This window comes from Pipra filicauda, unplaced genomic scaffold (genome assembly GCF_003945595.2).
Source record: "Pipra filicauda isolate LSUMZ 115617 unplaced genomic scaffold, ASM394559v2 scaffold16_size7369187_pilon, whole genome shotgun sequence".
NCBI lineage: Eukaryota > Metazoa > Chordata > Aves > Passeriformes > Pipridae > Pipra > Pipra filicauda.
This window is the reverse complement of record NW_024104207.1, coordinates 567,996-589,612: the sequence shown is the minus strand read 5'-3', so window position 1 is coordinate 589,612 and position 21,617 is coordinate 567,996. Positions and strand designations below refer to the sequence as shown.

The following is a 21,617-nucleotide window of genomic DNA, read 5'->3' as shown; positions in this document are numbered from 1 at the left end:
AAAGGCATCTGCCTGGGAAAGTTATGAGAAAAACACCTCTTTATTAGAATAATGTGAACAAGGAATTGAAAGTTTCTAGATTTACTTCAAATGCACTAACTGTCTGAGCCCCGTGTTATTCAGACTGATTTTCCTTTTGGTCACACTGAGTGCTTGAAAGCTAGGTCACTAGAATTTTCTTTTCTTTGGTGTGGTGTTATACCTACAGTGGATCATACCTGCAGGTCAGACATTTATAAATTGAAATGGTAAAATTGGAACAGAATCAACTGAAGAGACAAAATGCACCTTTAAAAACTAATTAGTTCAGTGAAGACCCCAAGCTGGAAAATCTGGCTCTATGTTTGTCCCACGGCTGTTCTGACACACCTAACCATTACAAACAAACACATCATGGGAAGAAGAGTGGGTTTGGGAGGAATGTTTTGCATGTGTTTATCTGTAGCTGGGAACTCAAGTTGTTTCTTTCTTCTGAATTCTTGCAGGTGAAAGTGATGGTAAGGATTTGTTCCTCTCAAGGAGCACATGAAACATCTGAATCCATGTCCTTCCTAAAGGTAGACCCACGAAAAAAACAAATCACATTTTATGATCCAGCAGCAAGTGGGCCTTCGAATGCAGGTCACAGAAGAGGTGTTGTTGCTGTCCCAAAGATGTTTGCCTTTGATGCAGTTTTCCCCCAGGATGCTTCACAGGTACTGGAGTCACTCGCATAAACCTCCTGAGTCTTCTCATGGCTACTGCATTTGATTGCCTGAAGAGTTCCTTCTGTTTCTGGGGAACTTTATTTAAATGAGTTACCTTAGTGCCTGGAAAAAAACATGGTAATTAACAGACAAGTAGGTAAATTCTTACATTTTTCAGTTTGGTTGAGATGTAAAATTAAGGAATAATATTTGGGGAGATGGATTTGCTGACTAAATTACCTTCCTGCATTTTCTCTTGTTAGAGCAAGACAGACAGCCAATTTGAAATTCAGTTTCCATCCATTTGATGGCATGGAAATAAAGTCCTTCCCCATGGCTTTCAGTGAGAAATAAACATGTGCTTAATGTTAAACTAAATGCTGTTGTTAGGAGCAAAGATAAAGCTAACCCCTTGGGATTGCTGTACTGAAACATTTAGGGAGCTTTAATATTCTCTTCACCTTTTCCAGTTTGTTTATACTGTGGTTTTGACTGATTATTTTATCTTGACTGTTGTGCTGATGGTGGTGTATGCCTTTCTTTTGGCCTGTAAAAGAGTATATTTGTGCAGTAGTAGCCCCAGACCTGAAATACAGGAGGAATGGCTGGTCTTGGAGAGGATTGTGATCTGCAGTGTATTCAGTGAGATTCTCCTCATGGACACCTGAAGTTTCCTTTCGGTTCAGGAAAAAAAATCCCAGAACAACTTTAAAAAGAAGAAGAAATTCAACAGTGTATGATGAACTATGCCAAGTTTGAACTGCTGGAAAGAAAATTAGGGTGAAAAATACCACGTAGCATTCAGGGTGAAAATAGTCTATTAATGTTGAGAAAATATGACAAGATCTAGTTTATAATCCCAAGCTCAGATCTTCTCCTAGCGTTCTTAATTTTTTTGGTCCCAGACTATAGATATGAAACTATCTATTAAGTCTAAGTTCTAGCCAAGCACTAAAAAGGGAGAATAACTTCCCCCACACAGCAGTGCCCAGAGCAATGGTAACCACATCTGGAGGCTGTTTTTAAGATCCTGCATGTGTTCAAACAGGGTCTTTGTGAAGAAATATGAAACGGTGATCTCAGCATTAGTCCAGAACTGGAAGTGAGTTTTTTTCCTCACTTGTGCTGCCAGCCCTGCTGCAAGGTGGCTGGTCACAGCCTGCTTCTCTGCTGTTTTTGGCACCAGTCCTTCAGGCTGTTGACCTCTGGTTTGGGCTGGCTTTTCAATCCCTTGTGGTGGGCCTGTTGGGCGGCCTGTTGTGGTGTTTCTGGGTAATGTTGGCCAGTGCAGCCACTTCTGTGCAGGCGTCATTGCTGGAGGCAAACTTGCTGCCATGCACCTGCAAACAGAGCCTTATCATTTCACTGTAGTTACATATTTACACCAGCCCTCTCCCTTGCCCCCAGTTGCTCTATTTGATAGATCATCGTATCGTGTATTTGAAACCTTCACTGACGTAGATAAACTGGTTTTAACACACTCAAATATTTTAGCAAGTTCTCCTTATTGATGATGATGTTTCCCTTGGAAAAAGAAAATGTGATACTATGAAATCTTATTCAGGGATCTTAATGCATTTTCTTCAGTATGGATGTCTTTTTAATTCTCGTGAGCGCTCCTCAGTAGCTTAATTTCAGTGGAGTTGCTACTATTACTGAATAGCCTTGGCTAAGCTATTATACCAGCAGGAAGCCTGGTTGGATAGCATTCAGTCTGCTACATTAGTCATAGAATCAATATTCCAAGAGAATAGGTTTAATAGAATTGAAAACTATTTTAGGCTGTAGTAGCATATTTTATTATTTTTTTAAGATAGCATAGTTACTAAAACAATAGGACCGATGCCACAAAAATGAGGAGAATACTGCGCCTCAAAAATATTGAGTCATTCATTTCATTACAGAAGAATAGTAAAAACCACAGCAGTATATGTCTTTTACTTATTTGTCTCCAATCTTTCTTTCAGGCTGAGGTATGCTCTGGAACAGTAGCAGAAGTAATTCAGTCTGTTGTGAATGGTGCAGATGGTTGCATATTTTGCTTCGGTCATGTCAAGCTTGGTGAGCTCCCAAATTCGTTACAGTTAATTACTATGTCAGTCTGGTAATTACATGCTGTCAGCTCCTGGAACAATAAACCTGGAGTATATGAATAGATTAGAATTTCTTTTTAATTAGCTTTGCAAACTTATCATGGTTTATTTCTACACCGTGACTGTAAGTTTTAATTTGAAAAGGTAAAATGTAGCATCAGATTAGCTTATTCAAGAGCAGGTTTATGTAGGTGCGTTGCGATGAAAATCAAAAGATCAGAGATGTCTTTAACATTAATTTGCTGTGGGTCTGACTTACAAAAATTTCAAACCTAATTGAATAAATAGTAATAGATTAATAATTACATACTTTGAATTTTTGCATCTGTTCTTTGTATGGCATTACATGCAATGTACAGTGGTGATATGAAGAGACACTGTCTTGTACAAGGAAGGTAAATTATGTTCGTGTTTGTCTTTTCATTCCAGGAAAATCTTTTACCATGATTGGGAAAGATAACTCCACACAAAGCCTTGGTATCATCCCCTGTGCAATTTCTTGGCTCTTCAAATTAATCAATGAACGTAAAGAAAAAACTGGAACTCGTTTCTCTATCAGAGTATCTGCTGTGGAGATCAGTGGCAAAGATGAAAACCTTAAGGATTTGTTAGCTGAAGTAGCCACTGGCAGCCTTCAGGATGGCCAGTCTCCCGGGGTTTATCTGAGAGAAGATCCAATATGTGGAACCCAGGTATAATGAATATCAGAGCATAGATTTTTTTGAGCCTGACTTTCTTCTACTTTTTATCTCCTGTTATCTGACAACAATTATGACAACTTTTAAGACAGTAAAAAAAATTTATTGCTTTTAATTTATAAACCCTTCTCCCATGGTGTACATATTTGTTTCTTTTAGTGCCCTGGAGATTTAACCAGTTCAGCAAAAGAATAATAAAAAAATGCGCCTGTGCTAATTAGTCATTTTTTTGTTTATATTCAAGCTTCAAAACCAAAGTGAACTAAGGGCCCCGACAGCAGAGAAAGCTGCCTTTTTTCTTGATGCTGCAATTGCTGCCAGAAGCACCAGCAAACCTGAATGCGAGGAAGAGGATAGGAGGAATTCACATATGCTCTTTACTCTTCACATATACCAGTATCGCATGGAGAAGAGTGGCAAAGGAGGAAGTATGAATCTTCTTGCCGTATTGTCTATTTTCAAATTATGTGGTCTGGGGTTAGTTTTAATAATAATTTGCAATAAACTTAAAAAGAAAAAATGAAGTGAACTCTCAAGCCAGTTGAGTCACCTTTAACTTTTGTAGCTGTGGCCAATATCTGGTTTCCTCACAATTAATATTTAATTTGGTCATTATCACATGCTGTATTCATTATTTTCCTCATTTGAATACATCTTGAATACCAGGTTTGGCTTGAGTCCATGCAAGAACGTGATGTACAACTGTTTTTCCCCTTTTTGTTTTAGTGTCTGGAGGACGCAGTCGTTTGCATCTCATTGATCTGGGGAGCTGTGAAAAAGTGCTGAGCAAGAGCCGAGATGGAGGAGGCTCTCTGTGTCTGTCTCTCTCTGCCCTGGGCAATGTAATTTTGGCCTTAATTAATGGTGCTAAGCATGTGCCATATAAGTAAGTGAATTCTTGTCTGCATTAGCTTAAATTTGTGGCTGGTGTTACCTGAGAAATGAATTGCAATAACAACTTACTCTTCACCTAAGATCAAGTTAAAGGAAATTCTGTCAGAGAGGGATCTGTCCTCTTTTAAGGTCACTTCTATATTACAGACACATGTATCTATTAATCTACTTGTCTATATATACATACACACAGGTTTCTAAATGTTACAACGTAAAATGAAATTCTTAGTTACATGGTCAAAAACTATATTTGTATTGGTATATACTGAAGTTGAGTGAAATGTTTGGGATAGTTTGGTTGTTGAAAAAAGTGGAGGGAAAATGGCCAAGATGTTTTCTTTCTATCTCTTTTTTGTTTCCTGGATTTGGAATTGCGGCTGATCTCAGCCAACTGGACATCAGTGAACAATTTAACCAAAATTTCATAGGATTTTCTCTTCTTTTTCCAAACATAAAGCTTGTATTGAAATTTCAGAAAATATTTGAGAGTTTGTCAAGTATGGTCATCAAAAGGTTGTTATTTCTGTTTGTCTTTTTGAATGATACATCTTCTCAGTTAAAAAAAAAAGAAGACCACCACGTTGCACATTTGTTTAGCAGAAGTGAACACTTAGGTGTATTCCTTTGTGGAGTGTACTTGACAATAATTTTGTGTCAAACACACCTGTGGGGAGCCCAGCTGAAAGACAACAGCCACACTGGTGATACCCTTACCAGAACTTGGCCTTCAGTCCTTAAATTTAATTGCTGCTTGTCTTCATGCATTATAACTTTGTGCTGTTGTTATCAATCATGTCATTTCACATATTTATCTAGTGATGTATCTCAAACAGGTGTTGTTTCTTTCTGTATTAGGCAGAAAGATATTTTCCTCAGGCTAGTTGCTAGATTTGTGTATGGAATGGAAGATGGATGGGTTAGAGTAGGGAAGGGCAGATCCTCAACTTTGTCGCCTACCATGGTTTAATGAGCACACATGACAGTAGTTCCCTCAGTTGGACTATCTCAGGGGGGCAGTAGGACTCCGGGGAGCCCTGGGGAGAGGTGGCTTGGAGACCAGCGGAGGACAAAATGTCACCTCTCTTGTCAGCTTTACTATCCACAGTGGAGGATTTGCATCACCAGGAAAGCCTTCTGCTTCTCTTTGCTATGTCAGAGCAGACCATAGGTGGTAGAATGGAAAGTAGATTGGTTGGGGTGACACAATATATTTCTGGTATCTAACATTGCTGTACTTGTTTAGAAATTTCTTAACGTTTCTCTTGACTTAGTTTTTTTTTATTATCAAAATCGTTTGCATAGAGTTCAGAGAGTGCAACTATCTTGGTACTAAGTCTGTTCAACTAAAAATACAGCACTCATGAGCTGTTTTGGGTAATATGAGCTAAACCTGAACTAACAGTTATCAGTCAGTTGTTTTGCAATTTTCTAAGTAACAAAGAAAATGACTTATCATACTGTAAATACACAGGCAGATAAATTAAAATATTAGTATCTTCGTATGTGTACATTTAGGAACATTTGAAGTGCAGTCAATAATAGGAATATATTTCTTATCTACACGTAGCATACATGCATGTATCCTATGAAAGCAAAAGCATGGTTTGTGGTGTAAAATTCTGCAGAACAAGACTGTGATTTCTTTAGGTCACTCTAGCATTCTCATTTGTTGCACAGGGACAACAAGTTGACAATGTTGTTGAGGGAATCACTTGGGAACATCAACTGCAGAACTACTATGATTGCACATATTTCTGACTCCCCAGCCAATTATGCAGAAACTCTCACCACCATTCAGCTTGCATCGCGAATCCACCGAATGAGAAAGAAGAAATCCAAGGTTGGTTCACAAACAAGCAGAAATTAATTCATTTGAAAATGAGTTTTCCTAACCTCTCGGTAGGGGAACATGGGATTTCTCGATGGTAAGAAGTAATACAAAATGCATAAAAGCTCAGGAGAGGAACTGACAAATGACTTGGCACTGAGCCATCATCTTGCCCCCAATCCTTAATCCTGAAATTCCCTTCTTTTTGTTTCAAGCACGTATTCTTTCTTTGCCTACATGTGGAACTATTTCAAAAGCTTCTATTTGTATTAATTGAAAACCAATAAGGAAGGAACAGAAAACTGTTGGGGAGAAAGATAATGCATAATATTTAATGGAAATTATCTGAAAAGGTGTGATTGTTATATTACTCCTAATACAGTAAAATCTATGTAGCGTGACCTTGTTGTTTTAATTCACCCTCCACTCTAATTTTATTTTCCCACTAGATGTAGTGGTGATAGTATACACAAAGCATGAAGTATATAGCAAACTTGTCCCTTTGATCAATTACATGTACATATATATCCTTATTTATCAATTAATATTAATAACTGTTCCTGTGTTGATCATTTGCAGTATGCATCCAGCTCCTCTGGAGGAGAGAGTTCATGTGAAGAAGGACATGTCCGGAGACCGCCCCATTTGCGACCATTCCACCCACGAACTGTTGCCCTTGACCCTGACCTTCCTGTCCTGAATATATCCAGTGATCCCGATTATTCCTCCAGCAGTGAACAGTCTTGTGATACTGTCATATATGTTGGTCCCAATGGGGCAGCTTTGTCCGACAGGGAATTGACAGATAATGAAGGTCCTCCAGAGTTTGTTCCCATAATCCCATCCCTAAATAAGAAAAGAAATAAAGACAATTCTGCTATTGGTAGGAGTTCTGACAAGGACCATTTTAAATGCAACACTTTTGCTGAACTGCAAGAAAGGTTAGAGTGCATTGATGGAAGTGAGGAGCCCATGAAATTTGCTTGTGGAGAAATCTCTGTTGGGTCCAGTTGTAGTCCTGTTCCTGGAGGTACGGAAAACACCCAGTCTAAGCTGATAAAGGAAAAAATATCCTCTCCTTCTGGAGGATTTAAGAAACCAATTCCACAAGAAGCTGCATCTCCCAAGAAAGGACATAATCTTCCTTTCCAGGCTGTTGTACCAAGGGGTGGCAATGGCAACTGTCAAGAAAATAGCACACCTCACTCGAAAGCAGAGGTTTCCAAGCTGCAGAGCAGAGCTGACAACAAAATAATAGACTCCATACTGGAGGGAGAGAGAGAGACAATCACTGAATCCCTGCAGTCCTCAAGGTGTAGCCCTTCAAGGAATCCAGAGCAGAATAGGGCCCCAGCTGAATGTGTCATTAAGGAAAAGTCCTCGTACATGAAGAGACCCTTGCCAAGCCCAGCACCTCCCCCTCCACAGCAGAGAGAGCACTCACTGGGCTCCAAAGCTGAGAATTTGGAGCTGGACAATAGCAATGCAGTTCGGACTCCTCCTGTGGGAATGAGCAAACAGATGGGAAACAACCCTGAGCAAAACCCTGTAGGAAGCACATTCCTGATTGGTAGCAACACCCAGAATCAGTCAGGTGCGATAGAGGTACACAGCTTCAGGTCAGCGTTCAGAGGAAAGTGTTTTGATCGGGATATACTGACCACCACAGTGACTTTGCAGCAGCCTGTTGAGCTGAATGGAGAGGATGAGCTTGTTTTCACAGTGGTGGAAGAGCTGTCTATTAGTGGAATTATGGATAATGGAAGACCTTCCAGTATCATTAGCTTTAACAGTGACTGTTCCCTTCAAGCCCTTGCATCGGGTTCGAGGCCGGTCAGTATTATCAGCAGCATAAATGATGAGTTTGATGCTTATACCTCACAGGAGACTTCTACTGGTGTAAATATTGATATTGTTGTGCCCTTTGCTAAGGATCCCTTTACCAGCAGCAGACGCTCCTCCATCAGTTCATGGCTTAGTGAAGTCAGCATCTGTACAGTTGAAAGTGATGGAGCTCAGTCTAGTGACAGTTTTGTCGCACAGTCATCTTACAGCTGTAATAAGTCCGAGGAACCCTTCAGCTTAGATTCATCCCATTTATGTGTCCCCCTGAAAAGCGCTCTGAACGACAGTGGATTTTGCTTCTCTGAACTGGAGAGTGAGAGTTTGAGTTCCAGCAAGCTGTCCGCAGGCATCAGCAAAAGCCCTCAAACCTCTGAAACTACCAAAGCATCTCAGATAAAAAGTGCTTTTTGTGTCACTGATCAGCCCGTAAAAATTAAATTTAGTAATTCTCGTGATACACCTGTGATAGAAACAATACATTCTAGTCTTCCTAGGAAAACAAAAACTACCTCTTCTCCAATCCACAATAATACTGTCCTCAGCTATAAAGAGCTGCAGAATCCACATGGCATATTTGAAGATCCTTGGCTGTTACGCACCGATTATCAGCTGGAAGCAAAACCTGTGGACTCACTGCTGTCTCCAAAATCTCACACGTTTGGTACTGAGAAGCAGCCAGAAAAGGCTGCCCAGTATTTTGGCACAGCATCCAGGCCAGCGAAGTCGCAGACTATGCTTGCCTGCTCTCAGAGGGTTGTGGACGGCTGCGAAATGGCCTGCAAATCTTCCAGTGGAACTGCAAAGAAGTCAGAAGTTGTGATGAAGATGCCACAGCTGAAGAGAGGAGCCACCACACTTGGAGTGATACCGGTGTCACATGCTAACAGTACTTTGCCAGAATCTGTGACCCGAGGGAATTCGGATGCTCCCTTGGCCACTGGCAGCTTGAAATCGTCACTTGGAAAGAAGAATGCACCACAGAAATCAACCATGTTGCCCAGACCAGGTGGGCCAACACCTCCAACGCCTCCTGTACGCAAGTCAAGCCTGGAGCAGAAACCTGTCGGTCTGGGTAATGGTGGGGGGAAAGCCTCTGGCCTGGACTTTGCCAGAGCTCCCACGCCAAAGGCTGAAGATGAAGCAGATTTACGGTTCAAAGCTGGGTCTTACTTTAGCGAAAGTGCCAGCAGCAAAATGAACCTGAAGGGTGACCACTCTTTGCCCAAGATGACATCCAGCTTAAAGGCGAAGACATCAAAGAGTGAAGCTGTGCACCGATATGGGAGCCACATGTCTCTGGAGAGGTGCGACAGCCTGACATCGGTTGGATCCAAAGCAAGTGTGGTGAGGGAGAGCGGGAGCACCGGCAACAGCCGGGCAGGGCGCTCCGTCCCCAGGCTGGGGGTCCCCCCTGCTGCTTCCAGTGTGGGTTTACCACTGCCCTTCGCTGCCCCTGCACCGGGTAAAAACAGCCAGGCAAAACCCACTGCTAACCAGAAGGTGCCAGCCAATGGGAATAAAAACCGGGGTCTCTCTGCCAGCGGGTCAAAATCTCTCAGCTCCTCTGTGAAGTCCCTGGCACAGCCTGCAGGGAAGAGCTCTGGCATGGCCCCTGGTGGGAAGGCAACCCCCCGTTCTGTGCAGCCTGTCAGTGGCAAACCTGGCCGAGGGACCATCATGGGGACCAAGCAGGCCATGAGGGCAGCCAACAGCCGTGTGAATGAGCTGGTGTCAGGTGGCTCTGCCAAGGCGGGCCACTTCCGAGGCTCCACCGATTCTGACAGTGGCAATGACAGTGGCATTAACCTCAGCGATGAGAAGTCACAAATCCCTGTTCTGCCATCCCCATACAGCAAGATCACAGCACCACGGCGGCCGCAGCGCTACAGCAGTGGGCACGGCAGTGACAACAGCAGTGTCCTGAGCGGGGAGCTGCCTCCAGCCATGGGGAGGACAGCTCTGTTCTACCACAGTGGGGGCAGCAGTGGCTACGAGAGCATGATTCGGGACAGTGAGGCCACTGGCAGCGCCTCCTCGGCGCACGACTCCATGAGCGAGAGTGGGATGTCCTCGCCGGGTCGGATGAGGAGCCTTAAATCCCCCAAGAAACGATCAACAGGTAAGAAATAAAGGGGCAGGTGTCCAGGTGTGTCCGCTGGTGCTCTGCTGCATCCCTGGGGATGGAGGTGTTTTGTGGCATCTCTGACAGAGAAGGAGCGGAGGTTTGGAGGGGTCTCAAAGCAGGGAGGTGGACTGACTGCGTGTGCCTGTGTGTGCATGTGTATTGCTGTGACAGCAGCTACTTGTCATTTATTTCACTTCAAAGCTGCAGGTGTGAGACAGGTGCTGTGGTGGAGAGGGCAGGAGAGATGCAGGGTGCCCCAGGGTGCCGGCAGCCTCCCTATGAGGGAAGAGGTGGCAGATGGGGGATATTCCTTCCTCCCTTGGCAGGGCCGGCAGTGAGCACAGCACCAGGGTGGCCCAAAACAGGAGGGTGTTATGGGTATGCTGGTAAAAGTGAGGGTGCTGGGTGAGTGCTGATGAGTTTTTGTGAGGATCAAGTAAGTGATCCTGGACGACTGGTGAAAGAAGGGCAGTGAGGAAAGGAGGAGCTCTGCTGCTAGGCATCTGTGAGGGAATGTCAGTGAGAGGGCTGGGACTGTAGTTTGGAAACAAAGGAAAGGCCTGGAGGGGAGAAGAGTGTTTGTGAATTAATGAGGATTGCTGAATGTGCATTAGATTACCTAAAGATAAGGCTTAGAGGCAGAACATTAGGGTGTGTACATAAGATGCAGTGACTCTTAGGTTAGTGTTACCAGCTAATTGTAAAATTATTGTACTGCATGATAATAGTTATTTAAAGAACTTTTAGTGTGTATGTGTGGGCACTGTAAGCGGTAGGAAACTGACTGAGCAGTAGGAAACTACTGACAGTAGCTGGGAAGAGGCTACTCTGGCTCACTTTCTGTGTCTGACCACAGCTTGCAAAGGTTTGTGAGCCAGGTCCCCTTTCCTTCTCTCTTGTGCCTTTCCTTATTGCTTTCGCAGGTGGTGCTCATGTAAGTGCTTTTGTAGTCGAATGTATTTGTAGCCGTCTTCAAAATCGGGCTCATATAACTGCTGTTACAGTATTCATTTTTACTGATCTAAGTTGAGGTCCTATGGTATTGTAAAGAATCTGTAGCTGATAATCAACAGCCTCCTTCAGCAACCTGAGCGTACTGACTGTAGGAAACATAATAGAACTAATATCAGCAATGCACTGAATCTGAACTTTTGGTTGGAAAGCGGTGATTATTGCAATCCCTGTAGATACCCATGATGCTCAGTTCTGTCAGTAAAACCAAATGAGTGAAGCTGATGTAGATCTCATGGTGCTTTCTGGTCAAGGCTACCGAGTTGCTTCATCAGGTGATAAATCATTCTGGAAACTTAGTGCAACATTTGCCACAATTCTCTTTCCATAGCATATCAACCTCTTAAACCTTTCCAGCAAATCAATATTAACAGCTGTATGAGTTGCACACATATTGAGAAGGCATTACCCACTGATGGATTTGTGTTTGTTTTTGCCCCAGGAAATGCTTATAAGGACTTTAAAAATGACAAACTATTTCTTTTTCCAACTGTAATTGCTCTATATCAGTAAATTATGTATTACTTTTTTTGGAGTGCTGTAGACTTCAAGAAAGTAGTGTGTTTTATACATGAAATGAGGTTTGCTAGGATGTGCATCAAATATTTCTTATGAGAAATGTTTGCTTCAGACCCTTTATTATCCTAAAATAATTGTAATCTTTGCACATTATTAGAGGTTCTTGGAGTAGCTTCTGTTGCTCCAAACTGTGTTGGAGTCCTGCAGTCTCTGAATTTAAGGACAGATCCTACTCCCATATGTCACTGAAAACCTTGTTCCCTTATCCTTTAACCTCATCCTTGGAGAAATGATGATGACCCTGGTTGTACAGTGGAAGGATATGAAGTTTTCTGGCTTCTTGCACGTGTTTGGTTTTATCTGTTTGTCCTCTTCAGAGGACCAAAGTGGTTATAGGATCAGTTACAGTCTGTGGTTTCATCTGACAGGATGATAGTGGTGTTTCAGGCTAAAAGGATTAGTGTGTGAGAATGGTGAACAGGTGTTGTAGAAATAGAATCAAGTCTTCCCCTTTTGAAAACATTCCTGTTTTGTTCTTGTTACTTAGAAATTAGCAAGAATGAAATTAAGAATGAGGGATGTTTTTCTTAAGAGTGTATAAAGCAGGTAGGTCTTCAAGTATCAGTGGCTTTGTGTTGCTTTAGGAGTACCTGCTGGAATTTTGTCTTCTTTTCATGTTGAAGTTCATGACAGGGCTTACCTGACAGCCTTAACTTGCACTTACCTCTCCTGCAGACATCTCAGTCCAGAAGTTATTTTGGCAGCACTGTACTCTGAGCAGTGCTGTTTCTTCTGTTGATATGCTCCCTTTTGTAAGAGCAGAAGTAAGATGCCTTACCCCTTAGTTAATTTTTTAATTAGGAGGAAGAACTTAAGTACTAAATTTATTGTCACTAGTCACCCAAAAACTGCTTCTACTTACTGCTACTGTGTCGTTTCAGCTTGTTTCTGGTGGTTTTCAGCCCTCCCTTACCTAGGGATTGAACTGCAACCTTGTTAGTGTGGCCTGACCAGCTCTGTGCATGCTCTCATCCTTGGCACATATAGTGTAAAGATCAACCTTTTACAGAATGAAGAGAGACTTATAATCACAAAAAAATGCTGGACACGAAAGTACTAACTCTTGTAATCAAAAGTATCAGCATTTTTGAAGGACATAACTCAGTCTCTGCTTCTTGAAACTTGATCTGTAACAGACACATCAATGGTGGCATGTTTCTTGGTAGATCTGGGAGCACCCCCCTATTGAGGGCTGCCAGAAGTGGTGAGTTTTGTCATGCACTGATCTTCCGAGTGCTGCTACAAAGGGGCCATACATCTCAATGTTAGAGGTGGCTGAAGTTGCAGATTGTTTGGTTGATGCCTTCTGAATGCCTCTCGATCCCACACAGTCACTGATAACCAGTGGTATTTAGCACTCTAAAATATCAGTAGTAGTTCTGGAGGGAACTGTTTGGTCTTTGCAAAGAGGTAGTACAATGAGAGGGATCTTAGCCTTGCTTGGCTTTAACTGGAGGAGCGGGAGATTTCCAGATACGTCTGCCAATATCAGTATTGGATTACTCACCATCTCATTGCCTTTGCAAGGTAGTGAATACCACTGTAGTGCACCAAAGAAAAATCAATCCAGGCAAAATATTTTTGTGAGGATAGAATAAAGAACTGATGTTCAGACATCTGCTTTGGGAGAGGAACTGCTGTTACTCCCATCTGTGAACCAAGTGAGACATACTTTGTCAAGGCAGTAACTCAATTAGCAGCCTGAGGGTATTTTACTAAAAGGAAAATATCAAGAAAAGCGTTTCTTCCTGAGTATTCTGAGAACCTAGATCTTTCTTTAATTGACTGCAGTACATTCTGCAGTGTGTTAAGTCTCTTAGAGTCTGAGGAATACTTGTTTTCTGTATTTTAGGTCTCCAGCGTCGTAGACTGATTCCTGCTCCATTGCCAGATGCTGCCTCCCTAGGAAGAAAACCCAGTGTCACTGGCCAGTGGGTTGATCTGCCACCTTTGCCAGGCACTTTAAAAGAGCCATTTGAAATTAAAGTTTATGAGATTGATGATGTGGAACGATTACAGCGGCACAGACAAGAGGAAACTGAGGTCAGCACATATTTTACAACAAATGTAGACAAGTTAAATTACAATATACAGACAGAGTCCTTGCTTGAATGCTGGAATGGTGTTCAGGAAATTGATTGCAATTAAAGTACTATAATTATTAATTTTACAATTCATATGTTGGGGTACTCTTAACACAGAAAATGAAAATGATTACTGACTAAAATTAATTGTGTCTAACATGACTGATGGTGTAAATGGAAGTTACCAATGAATACATTATGAGAAGACTTCATAATCTTAGCCTGACTGATGAAACCTTACAGGCTCCCTCAACAACAGGGTCATTAACTCTTTATGTAGATGACAGAATTCTATTAGATCAGGGATACACTGAGTTTAATTTACTTCTAATTGGAAAACACTTCAGCTAATTCTATTTTGAAGACCAGAATTCTATGTTCTACTGATGCCTTTTTCCCATTTCTTTCATAATAGCCTTTCCAGGATGTTGAGAAGGTAGGAATGCTTTTAAGAAAATAAGAATTCATCTGTTTTAGTATTAACTGTAACTCTAACATTATCATTAGACTGTGTTTATAATTTTCACTGCTGGAAAAAATATTTATCTACAATCAGTAGTAAATTCAGAATGTATTAAGAGATGCTTGCCAATTCAGAGAAGTGAACAAATGCTCAAGTGATGTAGCTTGCTGATCCTCTACATTAGAATCTATTAATGTAAACTTCAAATAAAAAGACCCCCCAAAAAGATAAAAACCACACCAACCCCACAACCAAACAAAGCAACCCACCTGCTAACTCTTACAAGTAATAAGCTTGTGTCAGACTGTTGAAAGTTAGCTCACAACAGGAAAATTCATGGAATGGTCTTTTCTGTGTCTTAAAAGGGTCTGATGTATTTCCACACCAAGCTGAAGATACTAGAAAGGCGCCAGCAGAGAATCAGAGAAATAAAGGCAAAGCATGAATTTTTGAAGGAAGAGTTGGAAGAGACAAAGTGCAGGTTGATGATGGATCCAAATAAGTGGAAAGAAGACTGTAAGTATTTTGCAAAAGTGGGTATGATCAGCATCTAACAGATTTTCAACATGTCAACAGTCCCACCGAAAAACCTGAGCACCTGATATTTTGCTGAATCGAACCCTAAAATAATCTGTGACTCAGTCTGTGTTTCTTTAATATGGGATTTGAAAAAAAAAGACCCTCCAAACCAACCAGAAGAGAACGTCAGAGTGGTGCAGAGACACACTGTGATGCTTGTTAATATTAAATATTTATATGTCCATGTTATAGCTGGGAAACTGAGACATGAGATTTGTTCACAGACTGAGTGCTCTGTTTAACTGGAGTCTCAAGGTGGAGTTTTGCATCTGCTGAACAAAGTGGGGAAAAAAAAATCTGAGTTCAAGAAAAATTAAATTTTACTTTATGTTATTGTCTCCCTTGTGATAGAATAATGTTTTATGATGAGCTGTTTCTCTTACTCAGTAATTTTTTTGTCTGGCAGTTGAGGTGGATCCTGATCTTGACAAGGAGTCACAGGAGTACCTGGAGGCACTGGAACAAGTGACAGAAGAACTGGAGCAGTGCGTTAATCTGTGCAAGTCACATATCATGATAGTGACGTGTTTTGATATTGGAATAACAGATGCGCAAGATGGAGTAAGGGAAGTGGAGGTTTGAAGAGAGGTCTTTCAAGGGACTGAAGGAAGTGAAGCTGGGTTGTCCGACATGAAGAAGTAAAGAGATAAAGTAGCTGGGAAGAGAAGGAGGAAAGGTGAAGACTAAAAAGCAACAATGAATGTTGTAAGAGAAAGAAACAGCTGAGGGATGGGAATGTTCATAAATCATTTGGTGCCTCAACGTGACCTGAGCTGTACAAAGATAAAAGTAGGATCAAGTATTGCTTCTACCAGAGGGAAGTGAAAAAATTTAGTACAAACCATGATGTTAATTAACAAACAAACATACAATGGAAGTGCCTTTAAAGTTCATTTGATTTTTCATTTTTGTATTTGGTGCTAGAATTAAAGCCAGCAAACCTAAGCAGACCACAAAATGTATTCCTACGAAATATTTTATACTGTATAGTGTATTTATGACTATATGTAAAAAACAAACAACATTGTAGCAAAAGCAATAAGTAAATTATGTTTTCATACCTGAACTTGCCTTCTTGTTTCATAGAAAAGCTGTTTTATGTAGCAGAATTAAAACTGTATTATAATTGTTTTCTTGGTTAGGGTTCAAGATATTTTTATGAACATTTATCTATTGAAAAGGAGTATTATGGCATTTTGAAATGATTGTTTTACCTTCAGGTTTTGTATTATTACTTTTTCAGATCAAAATAAATGTTTGTTTTCCATTTTATATATACATATATAGATATATATTAACTGCTTACCTACTTCCTTGGTTACTAACCTCAATTTTCACAGACCTGGTCTTTTTGGAGTCGTAAACTTAATGTGAGGAAGTCTACAGAGGGCACTGCGGTTTGTTTTGGTTTTCTTTTTTCCTCTCTGACTGCAGGAATTGAGAATTATGTTTATTACCAAAACCATAAAACAAACAAAAAAAAGGGAGCAAAAAGTTTTTGTAAATGTTAAGTTAGGTCCATATTTTTATATAGTTTTGACTATAAATATAGCATTTGCATTTTGAACTTTTAAGACAAATAGTATATCTTTTTACAGTTTTTCTAAGGAAGGCAAACCCTCAGGATCAAGTTTATACATGCTGCATGAGATTTGTGCTTTTTTGAAGGAGGCCACTTAAGTGTGGAAACTATTGATAAATTGTTGCCAAACAAATACTTTTGGAAAGGTTTAATAGTGTATGTAATACCACATTTCATAACGAATCATATTTTCTAATCATCTTCCTTTTTATGGTTTTTTCAAATCCTTTGTATAAATATGTATTATAACAGCTTGCTTCAGTTTTTATCTGTGAATAAAAGATACATCTATTGTTATGAGTGCTTTTTGCTATGTGTGTAATTTTAATGTTCATAAGAGAGAGGATGGCCTGTGGTACACTGTGTTAAATGTCATATTACATTGTCTCTTTGCCAAAGAGACATATAAGTGGGAACAGAGATAGTCATGATAAACCAATCAGGAAAGAGACGAAACACCAAAGGGTAAAATAAATAGTGATGATAATACTTATAATCTCTTAGCACTTTATAGTTTACAGAACAAAGACCTGTGACTCACATACTTGTTTACCCTGATGAGAAAAAGCAATTAAAAATGGGTTTGAAACCACAAGAAAACTAGGAACTGAAATCAACCCCTGAGCCCCTTAGGTCCATCATGGCAAACAACTACATTCATTTCTCTCTGACACTGCTGTGTCAGACAGTAGCTGTGCCTGATCCTCAACTCACTGATGCTGGCTGGAGTCACTCCAGGCAGGGTTAATGTAAAGCTGATGCTTCAAATGACATCACCTCCAGTAATTTTTGCAGCCATTTGTCCAAACACCCCATAATGTGTGAAATTTTCCCCTCCCTCTTTTTCTCTCCTTATGTAGCCCTAACAGCATGGCATCTATGCACTGAGTTTTCTTACCATCACAAAAGGCCTGGGAGGGGGGTTAAATTCCCCCTCCTCATTCTGCAGCTGGAGAAGTGGGAGAGTCAGAGCAAGAGTTTGATGCTTAAGTATCTTTGTGACTTTGTATGAGTTACAAAGGGTATCCAAAGGTTTATCCCTGGAAAAGGGTGCATCATGTTTACTTACTAACATTTGGCACTATGTCAGGTTGTACACAAAGGAATATGGCATCTAGAATTTCTTGAGGATCCCCCTGCTGATACCCTTAAATTCCACATATATTTATTAACTTGTAAATCCCAGCTATATTTACTTTCTAGGTGCAGAAAGTCGCAGTTCTTTCAAAGATAGAATCAAAACCATGTAGTGATTCAGTTGCGGTTTTTTTCAGAGCAAGGATCAGATAAATAAATAGAATCAAAATAAAAAAAGGAGCACCATGCTGAGGAACAAGTACTTATTAGCAAAAGGGAAAACCTCCACAAACATGAGGGCAAAAGGAGAATGTATTCACGAGGAGCTCTGCACTTGGTGTTATGTTCTGCATTGATGCCATTACACTGTCCTCTGGAGATGCACATTTTAATGGTGCTGCAATAGGATGAGTTGACCTGTGGTGCCTCCGCCCTGGGCACACAGTCTTTTTTAAGCTAACCTGTAATGCCCTCTTGAATGGACACAAGAGGTTTTGTTTCTTTTATTTATTTGCCAGGCATTTTATCCTCTCCTTGGATAACAACTTCATTGTTTCTCCCCCACCCTTGCAGTATTACCCTCTGAGATAAAAATCAAGCTACTAATCATCCACCCCAATTTTCATAAACCCGATAATTTGTTTTAATATTCCCCTATATAGTGTTTTCTGATCAGACTTGCATCCTTTGATAGTTTCTCCTTAATTTCTAACTATGGTTATGTTTGCCACAAAGAAGCAAATGAGACATTTCAGGGCTGCTTAGTTCCATGTCAACATGGCAATAGCATGCATATTAAATGCATTTAGCCTCTGGCTTGGTGACAAGAAACAAGCCTGAGATGCAAAATGAGGTGAGGCACTGATGGATGAAATACAGAGTTTTCCCTATGCAAATGCTGTTCTTTTTGGTAGTTGTGGGTAGTAAATTATCTTTCATATCTCAAGGCCTCAGGAAATATTCCTTCCTTTTAGGTTACTTTTGCAGTTCTGTCTGGTTAGAACTTATACAAATATATACTTAGCTTATTATTCAAGTCTATTTTGCAAAAGGCTTAATTATATAAGGTTATAATGATAATTGCAAAATTAGGCTGGATGCTTTATTTTGTTCCTTGTCTATTGAAATTTAATGATTTAAAATAGCCATTAAATTGCACACTTAAAAACCTGATCATGTTGAGCTTGTTACGGTATCGTATAAAACTTTAGAAGCCCAGTGGCTTTGGAGAATTGCCTGAATAACTTTTGGCAGGGATAGTTCACACTAGAATTCTTTCTCCTTTGCTTGCAGTTCTTCCCATTAAATCCCTCACCTTCTCCTTGCTGGTGCAACTCCTTCTAAGTTCCTTAATATCCCAGTTTACCAAGCAGCTCACATCACGCTTATTTCCCCAAAAGAGGAAAGAAACGTACTGACAGCTGCAGCGTTTTTTTAACTAATGCAATGGTGACTCAAAGCTTAAAAATTAAATTTCAGGGACACAAATTCCCTTTTCTTTAAACCTCACTTCTCACCAGGTTTCACAAACCAGGAGGCCAGAGGTGAGCTTGCCTGTGTGTGAGGAAAGAGGAGAGGAGAAGTCATGGTCAGGCATGTTTCAGGAGGAGATGAAATATGGCCTGGAACAGAAATCAAGTGAGAAAGGAGGACTCTTATGGGGTGACCACCTCGAGAAAGTGAGGAGAAACTTCTGATCATGGCTTCCATGCTTACTTTTGCCTTTTCCCACCCAGTGGTCATGGTTCAATACATAAAACTACTCCTGGGAGATGGGATTTCAACTCACTTGTCAGGATTTGCAAGTTGGATGGATGTGTTAGAGGAGTCAATAACCACTTCTGTAAGCTCTGCTAACCGCACACTAAGCCATGTACTTCGGTGGGGACATTGCTACATTGCCAAAAGTGTTTGCAATTGTAGTTACTACAAACATAGATTCCCTACAGAGAAATCAAATGCTTTGTAGACAAAAATTTGTTTAAGTTATGTGTCAACCCTTTTTCCATACAGTGCTTCTGGTCCAACCAGTTCCAGCTAAGGCAGTTCCAGGACACTGTAACTGCAGTATTGAAACATCAGTACTAAAAGAGAATGCAATAGAAATATGAGATTATTTGTTCTTTTCTCAGCATACAGAAAGTGTTTCATTTATTTCTATTTCAAGGTACCCATGTATTCTGTTTCTAGTTATAGACACGTTTTCCAATCACTTGCATTTTATTTTTAAACTTATGTGTGGAACATAACTCCAGAGGCAGCTGTTGTATAGTGTGGCTATAGGCAGGGTTTCAGGCAAAAATGTTAGCTATAAGATGACCTCTGTATCAGATGTCCAAGCTGGTAAAAGTGGACACAAATAAAAAATGGTGCCGTATTTGGGGCCCAGTTCGCTAGAGCACTTAGGCACCTGTTTAAGCAAGCAAATAAATCTGGTTTATATTCAGCAAAACACTCCAATTTTGGCTTATATCCCATTGACTTGGATTTTTTTTGCTCCAGGGCTTCAGATGGTGTAAATTTCTTTAGCAGTGGTTTAGCAGAGCTACATTGACATTCACTAGATGAAAATTCTGCTAAAAATATTTTACTTATCAATGGTATTTAGGATAAAGGAAAGAATAGCTCTGTTGATGTACAGTGATATCACAGGTGTAAATTAGAAAGCAGAAGCTGCCTCCCAGGCTACTCCTGTATGTAGCATCTCGTGGCTTCATGCAGAATTTGACTTGCAGAAATATGTTTGTGAAATACATAGAATAAGATATGACCTCTGACAGTGTAGGTGTTCAGGGAGATTTATTATTAGACCTGAGGGGAACTGCCTGATGACGGGGTGTGTTTGGCATGACAGTAACCTTACAGCGGCTTACAGAGGAGCCCATTGCTTCGCTCATAGTTTCCCTTCCCAAGAGCCTCCCCACAAGAGAGGGTGGGTGGGACAGATGAAGGATGGTGGCAAAATGAGAGGAATATTTCAGAGCAGCCCATGCAGGGACTCCGGGTGATGCACTCTTCCTCTGTGGCCTGTTTTTACTTTGTTTTTATGTCTTTTGCTTCTGACTGTTGCTTTCAGCTTGAGACAGGTCATTCCTGGGTATGGCTACATATTCCTGTGACCCCCATATGAGAGAGAAGGGCAAGTGTCCCTTGACTACGTCTCACTGTGGGATGGACTGTAAAGAGATGCTCTTACAGCAGACACAAATAACATTTCTGCCATCTCTCCACTGCATCAACACTTCTTCAGTAGCATAATTGACTTGCTGCACTTCTATATGTTGAGAATAGGACCTTTCAAATCTTGGTGGTAAGAAGGTCTTTCTGAGACAGTGTTTGTTTGTTGGATTTGTCTTTCAAGTGGATAGCCCAGGCCCTGGAATGAACAAGTACAGCTTTATTCTGTTAAGGTTTTGCTTCATCTATTTCTTTAGTGTAAACATTTCCACAGAAGCTTCCTATGAGGTGGGGTAAAGGAAGGTAGTAATGTACACTTGCTGTCTGGGCTCCCTGGGACGGATGAAAGAGTTTGTTGTAACTTTAGAAAGACTTGGTTTTGGAGCTGTGCTGTTGACTTCAACAGGAGAAGAGACAGGTCGCTATTTCAGTCCTGGCACTGCTGGTATTAAAGCAATATTAGGTGACCAGAAGGAGCAAAGCCTTCACTTCCAAGGTAGGGAAAAAGCAGGTCCATGCCTTCTTGTTATCTGGCTCTTCTACCCGAGGTCAGAGGATTGCCTTAGATTCTGCCCTTCAGAGTGTCAGGGACCTAATCAGGCTGTGGAGCTCCTGCCACAGCTCATGTGACTGCGTTTAAAGCACATTTTAGTTGATCTGACCTTGTGTAGGAAACACCTTTGGAGTCCTCATATGCTGCTCTCTGGGAGGCAGGCACAGTGCTTCAGGGCACAGACAGCAGAGAAACAGACTTTGGCCTTTGACTGGAAAAACTGACTTTTAAATATTGGCTCACCGGGACCTTTCCCTGTGCCTGTAACCACGACCCTCCATTTGTCAGCACCTGGCACAGATACACTTACAAATGCTGCTTGTTTTGAAGGGTGCCACTCATT

The 21,617-nt window shown here is 40.9% G+C and overlaps 1 protein-coding gene across 5 annotated transcripts in view; it reads left to right on the top strand.

Moving 5' to 3' along the window:
- KIF26A (kinesin family member 26A) overlaps positions 1-16,764 on the top strand; it is a 102,562-nt gene extending 85,798 nt beyond the window's left edge. For 3 of the 5 annotated variants that reach the window (XM_039379550.1, XM_039379549.1, XM_039379551.1), the window contains 11 exons: positions 486-695; positions 2,654-2,747; positions 3,209-3,471; positions 3,722-3,905; positions 4,204-4,363; positions 6,049-6,211; positions 6,779-10,163; positions 13,612-13,802; positions 14,259-14,279; positions 14,672-14,822; positions 15,292-16,764. In XM_039379550.1, coding sequence (XP_039235484.1) covers positions 486-695; positions 2,654-2,747; positions 3,209-3,471; positions 3,722-3,905; positions 4,204-4,363; positions 6,049-6,211; positions 6,779-10,163; positions 13,612-13,802; positions 14,259-14,279; positions 14,672-14,822; positions 15,292-15,467 — 4,998 coding nt within the window. In that variant the 3' untranslated portion in view covers positions 15,468-16,764. The remainder of the gene's footprint in view (positions 1-485; positions 696-2,653; positions 2,748-3,208; positions 3,472-3,721; positions 3,906-4,203; positions 4,364-6,048; positions 6,212-6,778; positions 10,164-13,611; positions 13,803-14,258; positions 14,280-14,671; positions 14,823-15,291) is intronic. The other 2 variants (XM_027732903.2, XM_039379552.1) reach the window with 1 other exon arrangement.
- The last annotated feature ends 4,853 nt before the right edge of the window (positions 16,765-21,617 follow it).